The following is a 15471-nucleotide window of genomic DNA, read 5'->3' as shown; positions in this document are numbered from 1 at the left end:
CCTCCACAGGTTGTGGACTTCCATCAGCTCCAAGCAGCAGAGCCAACGGCTGAGAGTTGTAGTCCAGAATTTCTGGAGGACACCGGGGTGAGGATGAGCTAGTCTAGGCCCTCCATGCTCTCAGAGTGATGGGCTGACTGTGGCTACAGCAGATGGCTGCAACTGTAAACGGCAGCCATGTGGGATGGTGGCCCCTGGATTAGATCACGCTAGATGAGCCCGAGTAGCCATGAGCATCAGGGCTTCCAAGGAAACAGTCCAGAAATCGCACTCACTGTGGCTCCATTTGCACAGAGAGGGGCAGGCAAAGGTCAAACACAGAAGCATACATGGAGATACTCCCTCACTCTTCCTCAGACAGATTAGACAAACAGTGGCATCATCTTTTTACACAAATAGACACATGTGAACAGGGACACAACAGAACTAGACTAAACCTCCACTAATGGGTAGGACAGACTAGGTCACACCAACACACAGAACTTACCGCAGTGCCAACAAAATCTGTTGAAAACATAAAAAGAGAAAATCAGGATTGAGCTCTGGCTTTCAGAAGTTCCCTGGCATTGTTTTGAGGCTGTGGGTATATTTCTGCGCTCAACGGCTGTCTTAGTGGTCATGAGGACCGTGCCTTGAGCAAATGTCCCACATACTCCTTGGACATTGCCTGTGACGATGAATGGCGGCCGGTGGTATTGTTTTCCCAAAGTCTGTGCCATTCCGTGATTTTCAATCTAATAATTATGTAGAAGCAGCTACCACAGGTTTCATTAGGGTGGATAAATATAATTATATTCATCTTGCCTTTCTTCCCCCTGTGAGGAATCCAAGGCAGCTTAGATCATCCTCCTCATCTCCATTTTAGCATTGCAAGAACCCTGTGAGGTTGGTTAGGCTAGAACTCAGTGGCTGGCCTAAAGTCACCCAGTAAGATTCATGGGCAGGTGGGGACTTGATTCTGAATCTCCTGACTCCCAGTTCAACACACCACACCACACTGGCTTTCTTCTTATTAAATTTGTTGTAAGACTTCTGATTGGCTGAGCACCAATGTTGTGGTCTAGTCTCGTTCCAGAACAAAAGTGTGCATCTAGCTTTTTAAAAGGAGGAGAGAGGCAGGAGCAAAGTTCAGCTCAGCAGTGCACCATGATTTCATCAAACAGTTTCTTCACCCTTATTTTATGTTATTCATTTAGAAATATGCTGGCTTCTCTTTTCTTAGCGCTAGAGTGGACATCTGGTAGGTTGTATTTAAGGGATTCAGCTGGCAGGATGGTTTTCTCTACCACTGCCTAAAATCAGTTACAAGTAGAGTGGAGAAGATTGCTAACTCTTTAACTGGCTCATGTAGCCCTGACTTTATTTATTTATTTATTTATTTAAAATGATATACTGTACCATCAGCACATTGCTCTTGGAATGGTTTACAGATTATTATTCACAAATAATATGGAATGGTTTACAAATCATTACATTTATACCCTGCTTTTCTTACTTTTGCAAGGAACCCAAGGCAGCTTACAAAGTTCTCCTCTCCGATTTAACCTAACCACCACCACCCTGTGAAGGAGGATAGCCTGAGAATCTGGGATTTGCCCAAAGCCATCCAGTGAACGTCATGGCTGAATGGGGCCTAGAACCCAGGGCTCCTGAGTACAGTTCAGCACCCCAGCCACGACACCGCATTGGCTCTTAACAGCAGTGGATCTGGAGGAGCTGAGAGCTGAACATTTGCGACGTATGGGGCTCATCAGTATCTTTAACCAACCACTGCAGATTGAGCTGCCATTCAAGGCACAGCAGCAGGCTCTGCTTGAACAGCTGACAACGGCAAGACTGGATTGCATGCAATTTTACTTGCTAAAAAGATCCCTGTGTGTTTTTCAAAAACACCCTAATGTGAGGCTGGGAGCGTGCCTTCTTTTTTGAATGCAAGCTGGCACTATCAGGCCAGCCAAACCATGATCAAAATCTTTGCTCCTGCACAAAGTCTAGGAAGAGAGTAGGTGAGTTGTGTCCATTCCTTCAGCTCCAGAGAGGCTGGGAAAGGAATCTGTGTTTCTCTCTGCACATCAACAAGGGTGGGGGGAAGGGTTGCTTGGCTCTTGATTCCCTTCCAGCATTGCTTTCTGCTGCTCCAGCATTTGGGTTCTTGCTGGCTTGGCTGTCTTTTTCCTGATTTAAACAGATGGACAAAACCAGAGGCCAGGAGATTTCTTCTGATTAATTACATTTCCAATTAGGCACCTTAGGCTTTCCTGGCTTCTGTCCCAGTCTCATCAGGGCCAGGGCAGCAGCACATGCAAGGCTGGACGGAGCCCCGTTTCTCCCTCTGAGGCTGGGAGAGGTGGTCTGATCCAAAGGCACCCGGTGAACCTCATCTCATGCCTGCCTGATGAGCTGAAGCTGGGTTCCCCAGTCCTAATCCAGCGCCCTATAAGCGCTGTGCCACGTGAGGCAGCAACCTTGCTGACACCAGTTTTGCTCCTGTCAGAGAGGGCAGGTGGCGGTGCAAGGAACAAATCCTAGGCTGACCCACGGCTTTATGTCTCCTGACTTAGTCTGAACACCTCTCCTTTAAGAGCAGCAGTGCAGAGCCTTGGGTCCAAGGTCCAAATCTGATGTGCTTGGAGCCCCAGCCTTGCCCTGTGGGATCCCCGATTGCTAAGCCCCTCCCATTCCCCCAACCACTGCTTGATTGGTGGTTTCCTGGAGACGACGGTGCTTTCCCCTTTCTGAAAGGTGGAAATGCTTTCCTAAGGCCTAGTTACTGGCAGGAAAGGCTTTAAACTGTGCTGCTGTGTTGGCCCTACTCCATCTGCAACATCGACCAATCGCACGTGGCCCCCAGGAGCTTCTCTGGAATTGAGTTCAGCCAGTGAGCCGAAAATGGTCCAGGCACCCTGCTGAACAGCTAGGCTTGCTTCAGCCAACTGCCACCCTCCTGCCCCTGCAGCAGGAGCGGGAAGGGGGGTGTGGATCATACCAAAGACCCATCCAGGTCAGCCTTGTGGTCCCGCTGTGGGCAGGCAGCGGCCTTGCCAGGAAGCCCACCAGAGGCACATGGGTGCCGCCGCTCCCTCCTGCTCACATTCCCCACTGACGGGTGCTCAGAGGTAAGCTGCCTCTGGTCCTGGAAGTCAGACAGAAGCACTGGGACCTGCAACCTCTGAGAGCCTTGCCCTGCATGGAGAAGTGCACCCGTTTGTCTTCCTGGCTGCTGAAGATTTGTGAAAAAAAGGCCCACACGCTCCCATCGCTCGCAGCTCTGGGATGGCAAGAAGTGCCTGCGGTCCAACAGGTCGTTTGCATTCCAGGGCAGAGAAGCATGTGTGGAAACGGCCATGCAGGCAGTTTCTGTGTGACACAATGGGAGCCTCACTTTCTGGAGTCTAGATCAACTGTATACGCTCTGCCAAAAATTGCATCCCCCTCCCCAAAAAGAGTTTTGTGATTTGAACGGATTATGGAGGTTAAACCAACGTGCCTCTGGTTGCATGTTTTTCATACATCTGCTTTCCTATTTATACGGAAGAACTGAGCAGTGGTGCATGCTTGCTTACATACAGGGGACGCCAGGCTCACTGCTGGCCTCCATGAGATCCCCAGCCACAAGAGGTGGAACAGGTTGTGTGTGTTTTGAAAAGTCTTTCTCAGCATGGTGAACTCCATGCCAGAGAGCAGTCTGGCACAGCAACCTCTGAGACGAGAGGGATAGGTACAGCCCTGACTGTTACTATCTTGTACTCACTTTTTAAAGAGCTCATGAGTCAATTGGATAGGATGGAGAGAGAACATCCTCAAGAATGTTAAGCTCTACAAGATTGGCAATGGACAGGCTGAAGAAGATTCTCTTAGGTCAGGGCTGGGCAGCTCAGGATATTCCAGTTGCTGTGAGACTGTAAGTCCCGTAATTCCGCACTACTGGCTATGCTACATTGGCTCGGGCTGAAGAGAGTTCATACCAGCATGTGAAGGAACACAAGTTGCCCATCCATGTCTTGGAACTACAGCAGGTGTGGTCCTACCTTTAGGTTTGTGCATATGCATTTATTTTATATCCTGCCTTTCTCCTTAAACATGCCTCTCAATGCAGCTAACAAGACAGATTAAAACAACGTCTTATTAAAAGCATAACATAAAAACTAATTAAGTCAAAATGCAACTGCATCAGCCAGCAGATGCTGGGGGACCCAGCGGCAGCCTCATGGCTGTTCCTCAGTCCCCGGCTGCTCTTTCTCTTGAAGGACTGAGCTGTGTGTGCCTCACAAGCTCTCTTGGGCTCCCAGAACCAGCCTTTGCCTCACACACACCATCCCATTGCAGGCGATGAAGTAAGATTGCTTTGCCAGTCTGGTCGGCTCCTGCATGTGGGTGGCGAGAGAAGTCCCTTTCCCTTGGCTTCAGGCAGCAAAAGGTCTTGGGCCAGAAGTGACATCTACTGAAAAGCTCCATCCCTTGAGGACACCCACCCCTCCTTCTGTGATCCCCACCATCAGTCGGCCGTATCAGAATTAAAGCGTATGGGGAGAGAAGAGGACCCCAGTGCAAGCAGGCTGGCACCAGGCTCACGGAGGCTCAGGGCAAGCTCCCTTCGCAGCCACCCTGGCGGTTCCCCACTCCAGCCTACTGAGCTGATGAAGTGGGGGAGAAGCAGCCAGCAATGGGGAAGACATAGTTGTGTTCCTTGCAGGCCCCGACTTGGATGCTGAAAGGAAGCTCTGGGTGATGCCATCAGCTGCCATCTTTATTCCCCCAGAACACAGAGCACAGGAAGGGTGAACTGCAGAGGGCTCACCTGTAATGAAGAAGCCGATGGCTGCAACTGCCTCTCTCAGAGCTTGCCCTTTTAAATTTAAATTTTATGTTTTAAGGTGTCTGCCACACTAGCCCTTCATACTATGCATCTCAATGAATGTATCTCAGATTTGGGTGCTGAGAGGCACCTCTGCTAAAGTGAACCCCCAGTCAGAATGGAAAAAAAGTTCTGAATTGGATGGATAAATGATCTAAACAGGCTGCATTTCGGGAGGTAAAAAAGAAATCTTTCCGTCTTCAATCAAAAAGACACCACGACTGTAAACTGCGTTAGTCATGTCAATCCAATCACTAACACATATTTATGTCATGTGGGGATTTACGATGCCTTTTATCATTTGCTCCAACTGATCTGCTTTGCAAAAGAAACGAGGTCTAGTGCAATGCACTGCGTGCTTGCTTAGAAGTAAGTCCCACTGTGCTCAGATAAATGTGCAGCTTGCAGGATCAGGAGGCAAGGGGGCGGGGGCGGAAAATGCAGCAGGAGGCCGACTGGGACCCTGCCTGGAGGAGCACTCCACCCAAAGACCCTCTCATTTCTAGCTGTGTTGAAAGAATGCAACCTTAGCCTCAGTCATAGTTATGAGAAGTAAAGACTTATTCTTCAACCTTCAAGAAACTCCCATTCCACACAGATCTAGGACAGTCGCCAACTGCGCCTCAAAGGCTGGTAGAAATCCAGGCACTTTTCTACACCAGCTCACACTGAAGTATGAATTCTGTGCTCAGGAGCACAGCAAAGCTGACTGGGGAGGTCATCTCTCAGGGAGCGTGCGGACAGCCGCTGCAGAGCCTTTGGGGCGGCTGTGAGGGGCACTGCCATGTCAGTGTAACCAGGGATGGGGGGCAGCACTCACCTTTGTTCTCTGTTTTCAGCTCCTCGTGAAGCAGGTCGTTCTGCCGGTTGCCGAGGACAAAGGCCAGGAAGGAGAGGATGAGGGCATTCAAGATGCCGATGATGGCTAGGATGTAAGCCCAGCGCACAGAGCAGTCGCCCAGCGAGTATTTCCCCGTCTTCTCCCCACACATGTCCCTGACGGTCTCTGAATCCCAGCCATCTGGGAATATCATGCAGCCCAGCACCAGGCAGAGAGCTGGACGGACAGAGAAATGGGGAAGAAGGCATGTCATTAACACAGCAGCGTTCAGAACAGGCACCGCGCACCAGATGTGGGAAACCTCTTTCAGCCTGAAGGCCAAATGCCATTTTGGAGAAATTCTGAAGGGACACATCCCAGTGGCAGGCAGGGCTAAAAAGGGCATATGGTCGCTTAAAGCTCTTACTGCTTTAAGCTAACCTTAGGAAGAGGCATTCCAATCTTTTAAAATTACAGGGCAGTGGGCATGGGGGACTACATAAAACCCAAGAAAGCACCAAACAATTAGGGTTGGGGGCAGAGGTGGCCCTCAGGAGTCCAGGATTTGGCCCTGTGGGCTCAGGCTCACTGCTCCTCCCCTGTTCCTTGCAGACTGGAAAGGATTCAGCAACATTACAAGAGGAAGCAAGCTGCATATTCTTTGTTCTAAACAGAATCCAAGATACATGCTTAAAGTCACTCAGATTCTGTCCTGAATAAGAAGGAGTTCTCCCCCCCCCCCCCCCCGCCCGCATCCAAATTATGCGACATGCATTTGTGCACATACATGCGAATTCTGTTCGTAGCAGCCAGGCAGAAGGGCAAGGAGCTTTGTCGAGCTTTGCCATCCCACTTCCTTGGGGGTTTTATTATACTTAGCAGTATACAAATAATGCAAATAAATATCTCCTAATTGTTGGCAGCCCTGCTCAGTTCCTACCCCATAGCTCACAGATTTTCAGGTTTTAACTTTGTTTTCAGCTTTGATAGACATTTATCAAAAGTAAGAAAGAAGCTGCATGTGCTTTGGAATACATACCAACACTTTAATCTAAATGGTGCAATGGATAATAGAATGAGGAACCTGTGCTTCTGTAGGTTTGGGCCTACAACTCCCATCATCCTTCACCACTGGCCGTGATGGCCAGCAGCCTCATATGCCATCAGGCTGCTTTGGGTTGGTGCTGTGGACTAACGAGCTGCTCCATGCTCCCCCCCCCCCCCCGCTGCATGTGATTCGGTAGCCAGAGGCTTTGCATGTCAGCATCCAAGGGGATCCTTTTTGCTGATTAGTATCATGGGCTTGAGTGACTCTTTTCATTCTCAGCCATCAGTCAGTCAAGCTGCATCATGAAGAAGCAGGCAATCTGTAGGTGTCCCCCAAAGGTTGTGGCCGCCTGACTTTGTAAACGCCAGAGTGGGCATTGCTGATGCACATTTAGGTTTCAGACACACGCGTGTCCCTCACCACCCCCCGCCCCCCTCCCCTGTACAACGTTAGCTGTGGAATCCCTGCCTGCCCTGAATAAGGGGGAGGGATGGGGTGGCTGGGAGCATATTAAACAGCATTAAGAAGGGAAAATGCTCATTAGTTGGAACCAGACAGGTTTGTGAGTCATCCCAGCTATTCTTACTTTGGGCAGATGCATATATATGTACACTCAGGTACAACAGAGAGGGAAGGAGGGGGAATCTCTTAATCTCTGCCAAGGAGGGCTGGGCAGAGGCAGAGAAGACAAAGTGACAGCTGAGTCTGGCTTCTTTTATCTTTTGCTGCAGCTCTCCTTCTGTTAGATCATGTGTGCTTTGCTGCTACAGACGACAGCAGCAGCAAACAGTCCACTCCAGTTCTCTTGTGCAACACGGGCTACCTGAGACTCCCGACGGTTTCTCTGTTGCACACATCGCTGCCTTTACGGTTGTCTGTTTTACTGACAGTGAGAAAGTTACGTGTACTTCTAGTCTCTGTTGCAGGTATGGCAGAAGATACGTAGGGAAATAAATATGAGAGGACGCAGCAGTTTCTCCATGATGATGATGGGGCTGGATTCAGAAATGTTCTTCCACATGGAAAGGTTCATGCTTGCAGGGTAGACATTCCCCATCCTCTCCTTCCTTCTGCAGCCCCTAAACACACACACACACACACACACACACACGGTTGCACACTGCACAGTGTCCCCTTTGCAAGCTAGTGAGTGTGTTGGCTCCAACCACACAGAAAACACAGTCCTCTGTAGCTGTTAGCCACAGAGTAAGCCCAATGTTGTCACGCTCTTGCACCTGTTTAGAAATATAATTGCCAGAAATTTTGTGGTGAAGAGGCTCGAAGGGCCAGGGAATCACAGAATAACAGGCCAAAACATGAAATACACCAGGCTATTTATATTTACATATTTAACCAGGGATCAGGTTAGCTCCCGAACCCACATGAGCCTCTTGAAATCAGCCACTAAGGCTGTATTCTCAGCCCTGCCATTTTCTTGCTAGGGGAACTTGCTCTCTGTGAAGACCTGTCAAGCCCCCAACCTATTTTTTCTTACTCAGACAGTGATTAATTACTGTTTCCTCTTTACCTGGGCTTTCAAAATGTTTTTCCATATTTAAAGAAAACATTAAAGATGGAAGTAAAAGGAATATGCATGTGTATTAAAACATTTCTAAAATGATTATTTCTCTTACATGCCAAAGCATCCCTGGCTTCCGCACTCCTGTGCTAGGAAGTCCACACAGGGAAGTCTGCACTTCATAGGATTCATTAGGTTGAATGTGGCATTTGCTAAGGCGGCCCCTGATTTGCCAGGGCTCCGAACTGCACAGGGTTCTACTTGTTTGCGTTCAAGTGCACATGCATGGAAGCCCTCTGCAGAATCCCCTGCTTGACATGGGAAGCTTGGGGACTTAGGAGGGCGGAGTGGGGCTTGCAAGATCACTGAGGTCAGCTCCCCCCCCCCATACTCGGGCCCATCCCCTCTACCCATATTCATGTATCCTATTCAGGCAGAATGCAAGAACAGGGCATGAGAAAGCACCCAGTTACTTTGCTGCATAGGAAAACAGTCTCAAAAGCACAATTTAAAATAATTCAACATTACAGATTCAAGCAGACACATTTCAAATGTGTCTTCAGTTTTATTTCAGTACTGCATGCATATCCACAAACATTAAACAGCCCGCTCTACCCCTGCTATTGGCCCTCATATTTCAATTGGTTATGCACTGTTGAAGAACCTGAAGGCAATTCTTGTAAAGAATGGACTTTGCAAATTCAGTATAGTCTGCTCTGCTGTGTCTCTGTATAGACACTGGATTTTTTTTTAAATCTAAATCTAACGGAGACTAAGAATGGCAGACACTGTAAAATAAGTGCATTAATCCATTTCAGGAAAATTTCCATTCTAATGTTTGTGAGAGCACTGCAGTGGGAAGACTGACCCATGGATTTCCTCTCCTTGCTCTGTCCCTTCTGCTCATTCATTCATTTGCGTATATTTATAAGCCGCCTATAATTGCCTTGGTGGTTTACAATGCAAGACATACTAACAAAGTCATTTCCATGCCATCATTGCAGATTAACATTATATGAATGAGGATGATTGTGAGTTATGATGGCCACTTGGGATCTCCAAAAAAACAGCAGCGATTTGTATAAAACTTGCACGTGCTGATGGATATATGTACATATGAATTTAGAAGTAATGATTATGATCTAAATAAAAGTGCAGTACATTTCCTAGCAGTGTGGAAGTCTGCAGCCAGGAGAGGTGCATGCTCGTCTCTTCAGTCCACTACCCGGGTGGGCACTGGTTTTCACAGTTCAGCTTTAACATGGAATTACCTGACACAGCCTTTCAAATAGAAGATGGCTCCCTGGTCACTCTTCAAACTTAGGCCTGTTCTCTACAAGAGGCCACTTGAGCCCCCTCCCCCCCCCCCCCCCCCTGCCCCCCCCCAGGGAGCCAGCACAACAGCCCCAGGTTGCAGGAGCCGGCCTCTGCCCCCTTTCCCCACACACCCCACAGCCTTGCAGGTGCCGATCCGACTGGCACGGCAGCCAGAGTTCATCTTCTAATCGCATCATGTGCAGCTCAGCTGAGCCATCATATCAGTCTCCGAGCTTATCCAGAGAAGCTCTCAGAGCCCTCCTGTCCCAGACCGTGTGTTTCAGGTTGCTCCACAGCCGAACGTGAGCCACCTTCAACGGCTCTGCCTTACATACTGGCCAAGAGAAGGCTCCAGGATTTATAAAACAACAAGATTACAGACCTTTGGGATATGAACATAAAAAGTAGCATGCCACTGAAACGAAGGCCCTGCTGAACCCTCTGTGTGTGTGTGTGGGGGGGGGTGGTTCTCACTGCACCACCCTTCTCCTCAAGAGTTTCCACACCTTTGAGCATTGCTGTGTGTGCAGAAACCCAACTGGTGGCTCTTCTCTCTGCATGGATGGGCCTGCAGTGATCAGCGGGCAGCACCTGTCGATTTCTGCCAGCCATACCGTTTTCGGAGGCATGGGCGCTTTACCTGCCTATCCTTGACCTTCCCTGACCGGGTGCTTCTCCAGTGGCCATGCTAGTGGGATCGCAGTCAGGAGGGCTCCAGGCTGATGGAGGCTGATCTCACCTATGTTGCCTTATAAAATACTTTTGGGCTTGGATAAAGTAAGTGTGGGTCAGAAGAGGGAAGTGACAGTCCCAGGAGCAGGTAACAGTGTCCAAATATATTGCACTATTGCCCCGATGTTCAAAAGGCGAACTTCCAATCTTTACAATCTCTTGCCATACCAAAAGCAATCAATAACTTTGCTCAAGCCATCTGAGTTACCCTGCTTTTTATTTATTATTATTTATTTATTAAAAACTTTTGTATGCCGTCCTTTATATAAATATCTCAGGACAGCTTACAGCAATTTAAAGGAACAATTTAAAAGCATCTAATAACATCCAGTAGCAATTAAAACAATAGTACTGTGTAGAACAATAAATAGACATCAAATAAATCAGATTAAATCAAAACACAACAAAGCAAAAGTGACTGCAAAAATCATTAAAACTATTAATTTTTTAAATACTGCTTAAATAAAGAGGTTTTGACCTGGCACCAAAAAGACGATAAACTCTGCGCCAGGTGTACCTCTCCGGGGAGCGCACTTTATATGGGATCTACTGGATCCACTTCTCTTCCAGCTTTTGGAGGACACCTTGCCTGATTTCCCTGTCCTAATTCCCTGCCCCCCATCCCACCTCGGCCAGCCAGTTCTGTATCTCAGGCAGGTTAAAATTGTTCTGTTAGGGATTCCTTTGCTTGTACTCAATCCCGCAAAACTCCAACCTGCCCGCGACTGACTTCATAGTAGCCTGCAAGAACTTAACCATCCATATAGGACACCCTGCAAGGCTGAGTACCATGTGCCCTCACACACAGCCTCTATTTCCATCCTATTTTCCTCCTAATACCCTGCTTTAAAAAAATGTTTATTTCACCCCCCCGCACCTGATATTTCTTTTATATCTGGCCACATGTGGACCTCCCAAGATCTTAGCCACGCCCCACCACCTAATTCCTTCCCCACAATGATCCTGCTACGGATTCCTCTTTCCTCACTGCTGCTAGAACTGAAGAAAGAGTGAACCATGTTAGGATCACTGAGATAAGCATGTGGGTGCAGCTCCTAAGCTTTCAGCTGACATCGCAAGCAGCCAGCCCTCAAGCCCCAAATGATCGGGCCACCCCCGTTTTATACTGACTGTCAGACCATTTCCCCAGCCCAGCCTTGCTTCTGCACTGACCAGTCACAGCTCTCCAGGAAAGATTCTTCCCTGCAAACTGCCTTCCAAGATGGTTGTCAGCTGGAGGTCCCCCACAGCAGTAGGGCCTCCAGCATGCCAAACACCTGCTCTCCCGAGGAGCCTTGCCTCTCCTCCGGCTGCTAGCTCGCTTGTATATTGTCTACCCATCACTAGACACGAAGTGGGCAAGTGGAGCACATTCATGCAAAGCAACCCGATGGAAGTCTCCTTAATGCACGAGTTGTCACCGTTTTGAAAGGGAAACATCCATTTTTGGTATTCCATTCTGACAAAGGAATAATCTGTCCTGAGAATGACCCTGAGACACGGCTTGACAATGAAGCAGAGTGATTCCGTTTTATAATTATTTTTAAAATGTGTCTCTTGTCAACACTTTTTGGCTTGACTTCTTGATGATTCAACACACTGAGCTGTTTGCAGAGGGCTGCTTACAAGTGACTAAATAAACACACACACTTTTAAAAAATGGCGTTGGCCCATTTAGAATCTAGTGCTGCAACATCACATGGGGGGTTAGTTTTTCCCAGTTGTGCATTTTATCTGCAGCTCCTTTGGTTTCTTATTTTTTTGCATGCTTGTTCTCAGTTGGAGGGGACAAGAAGAGGCAAAATGAATTTTATGCAGTTGGACTGGCTGTAGCCATTTGGTGTCCTGGAAAACACTTTCCCAGGTTCTTGAGGTAGCAAGTGACATTTATGCACACAGAAGAACAGAAGTGATGTGGAACTACAGGCTGTCCTCGGTCAAGGTGCCAGGGAGGCAGCTGCTGGGCTGGGGAAGGTGGGGATGGACCAGGAAGCTGTGCCTGCTTGTCCCCCCGCCCAATTCTGTCCATGAGCATACAGGGGCCTTTTATTTTGCCTTTATTGAATTCTCATAGTTTATTTATGATTTTATTGTTACTGTCTTTTGTAATTGAGTACTGTCATGTTGGCTTTTGTATTGTTTTATGTTGTCTGTGGATTTTAATATTATTATTATTATTATAATTATTATTATAGCATTTCTATGCCACCCCTTGCCGAAGCCTCGGGGCGGCTTACAACACAATAAAATACATTGAAATACAATAGAACATAATAAATTACCACTAAATACAAAAATACACTGAGATACAAACATAATAATATAAAATTAAAATTAACAGTATAAAATAAATATGATGTAAGCTTCCCAGAAAGCCTATGGCTAGTGGGGCAGCACATACATCAAATCAATCAATCAAACGAACAAACAAACAAACAATTAAAAATTACTGACAGCCCTGGGCGATCCTGGCAGGGTGGCCAGAGAACAGCATCTAGGAAGAGAGCCCTTTGAGACCTCAAAGGCAAATTTGCCAAGTTGTTATTTTTTTTAATGCCCATGTCTCAAAACTAAAATGGGTTTAAAATGGAGGCAGGGAAATAGCTGGACACTGAGGTATCCTACCCCTTCCACTTGTTCAATCAATACAAGTTCACACTAGCAGCTGGGTTGACTATGAAGAAGACTCTGCTGAGAATGAAAACAGAAGAGTCCAAGGAGCTGCTTAGTCTCGGAGGGCTCAGACCACCCCTTTGGCCTTAAATCGCTGGGCAGGCTACTTGCCCAAGAAAGGTATCCAAGCATTTGTGTTTTAGTTTTAAGACACACGTATCTTTAAAAAAAAATTTACCCTGGCATTTTGTGATTCAACCAAGATCTCACTTGCTGGATGCCTCCCATGGGAGAGATGTTGTGATTACGCCTACCACAGTTTCTCATTCCCAAATGTTCCCGTCGCCCCCAAAAGATGGCCCACCAACAGTCTCAAATGTTTGGCCTGTTCCATGACAAATGATTCTTGTCTCTTTCTTCTCCCCACCCTTGCCATCATCCTCTGCCTTGCTTAGATTTTTATAGAGACAGAGACACAGAAACAGAGCGAGTCAGAAGGGGCCTCCCAGGCCATCTAGTCTGACCCCTGGCTCCAGCCGGCTCCACTCACGACATGCCCACCATGTGCATGTCCAGCCTGTCCTTGAACACCCTCACCGATGGGGACTCAATGACCTCCCATGGAAGCCCATTCCACACTCTCGGGGTCCTAACTGTCAGGAAGTGCTTCCTGGCATCTAAATTTGTACTCTGTGAAAAGGAATAATCATTCAGTTGATTTTTGCACAGTAGCTAGTCAGTTTTAGGTGCTGTAGATTAGTAAATCAGAAAACTAACAATAAAATATCAGCCTTTTTTAAAAAGTGGGGGTTGGGAGGGACCAGGATCCTAGAGGAAAAAGCTGGACCTCCAGGGATAATTATATGGTGATTGTCATGGCGTGTTCTTTCTGATCACCATTTGCTCCAGATGCGCCTAAGAGGTTTTCCAAAATGTACACAAGTCTCATGATGATATTGGCTGGATTGGTCCATTTCAAAAGGACCACGTAAAGATGGGGGAATCTATTCTCCCATCCAGGCTGCATTTGAATACTTTAATTCATCATGCTATAGTTTTCCGCTATAGCCATTTATAATTTCTCTCAAAAAACACACATTTTCTGTGTTGTATGTATCGAATACATAATTAAGATAGACGTGCATCTTTTCTTAAAACACATTTATATGCCTAATTCTGTATACTCAAACCACTATGAGCTGAGTCCAAGCATTCAGAGGCAAGAAGCAAAATTTGCCTGTAGTTCAAGAAGTATGTTTCATACAGGAGTTCATTAAGACTGGATTCTTCAAGCATTATTATTTATTTAGGCTGCAATCTGGCACACTTATTTACTTCGAAAGTATGCATAGGATTAGGTTGTTCAGACATGTATTTCTCCCCCCTTCTTCTTTTTACTTTCCCAAGAAAACCTCAAGATGCATTACAACATAAACAGAATAGTATTTTAAAAGAGAGGGAATTCTTTGTGCTGCAATGCTATATATACTTGCCACATCAGGATTTTATTTTATTTTTAATGAAAAATGACACACACATTTCCTGAAATAAACACATTACTACATACTTTCACTGAAGCATTAATTAACATTCCTTGATTAACCTGTAGTACTGTGTGGGATGGTGGTTAAAGTCTCCGACTGAGGCTGAGAAGTCTGTGCAAATCTTGCCAGCTGGCAATAAGACTCTGTGGCAAACCTTGAGCCAGTCACCACCTCTTAGCTTAACTGACCTCACAGGGATGTGGCCAGGATACAATCAGGAGGAAAAAGTATAATGAACTTCAGCCTTCCCCAAGCTGGTGCCCTCCAGAGGCGCAATGCCCATAACGCTCACCCAATGGTCTCGTGGAAGAAAGCTAGGCTACAGATCAAATGGTATTTTGTTGATTGTTATGGATATTTTAAATCAGAAGTGATGTTTATTGTACTGCTTAGAGAGTCCTTGGACTAATTTAATGCTAATTTAATGCAGAAATTGAATTCAATAAATAAACAGCACCACATACCCTTTGTACTGCAAAGCTTAACTTTTGTTTAATATTGCACATATATCCTGCCATATGTCTTTTTGCAAGGAACCCAAGCCAGCCTGCAGGGTCACCCACGAAAGTTCATGGCTGGGTGGGGACTAGAACCCAGATCAGCATGACACTGGAAGGAGGCCGAGAGAGAGACGTGAGCTGCAACAGGCAATCAGGCCCATTAGCTGATTTCTGTCTGCCCGAGTCAGTAGCAGCTCCTGCAGCAGGTCTCAGACAGGTGTCTCCAACCTGCTCCTTCATATGCCAGGAATTAAACCTGAGACCAGAGACACGCATTGCCCAGCGTGTACTCCTTGACTGCGGCTTCCAGAAAGGAGAGTTGCCAAGCAAGCACCTCTGGTCTGGTTCCCTGCAGGGCCATTCTTAGGAATGCGCTGTCAGCTGCTGCTCCTCTCTTCCTTGTGTGCAGATGCTTCTCCAGCCAGAAACGGCTAGCAGAGGAGGACAAGTGGCCATTCCGTAGCATCCAAACTGCCAGGTCACTCCTAAGCAGCCCCCACCCTCTGCACAGGCCTTTCTTTGC

At 47.1% G+C, this 15471-nt stretch overlaps 1 protein-coding gene across 1 annotated transcript in view; it reads right to left on the bottom strand.

Moving 5' to 3' along the window:
• Window positions 1-442: 442 nt before the first annotated feature.
• The window catches only part of LHFPL4 (LHFPL tetraspan subfamily member 4), a 50734-nt gene continuing 35705 nt past the window's right edge, over window positions 443-15471 (bottom strand). The window contains exons 2-3 of the mRNA XM_044451714.1: window positions 5676-5912; window positions 443-504 (exon numbers count right to left, since the gene is read on the bottom strand). Of these exons, the coding sequence (XP_044307649.1) occupies window positions 443-504; window positions 5676-5912 (299 nt within the window). The remainder of the gene's footprint in view (window positions 505-5675; window positions 5913-15471) is intronic.

Source organism: Varanus komodoensis, unplaced genomic scaffold (assembly GCF_004798865.1).
Source record: "Varanus komodoensis strain SLA01 unplaced genomic scaffold, ASM479886v1 scaffold6_4, whole genome shotgun sequence".
NCBI classification, from domain to species: Eukaryota; Metazoa; Chordata; class Lepidosauria; order Squamata; family Varanidae; genus Varanus; species Varanus komodoensis.
This window is presented reverse-complemented; position numbering and strand designations above follow the sequence as displayed.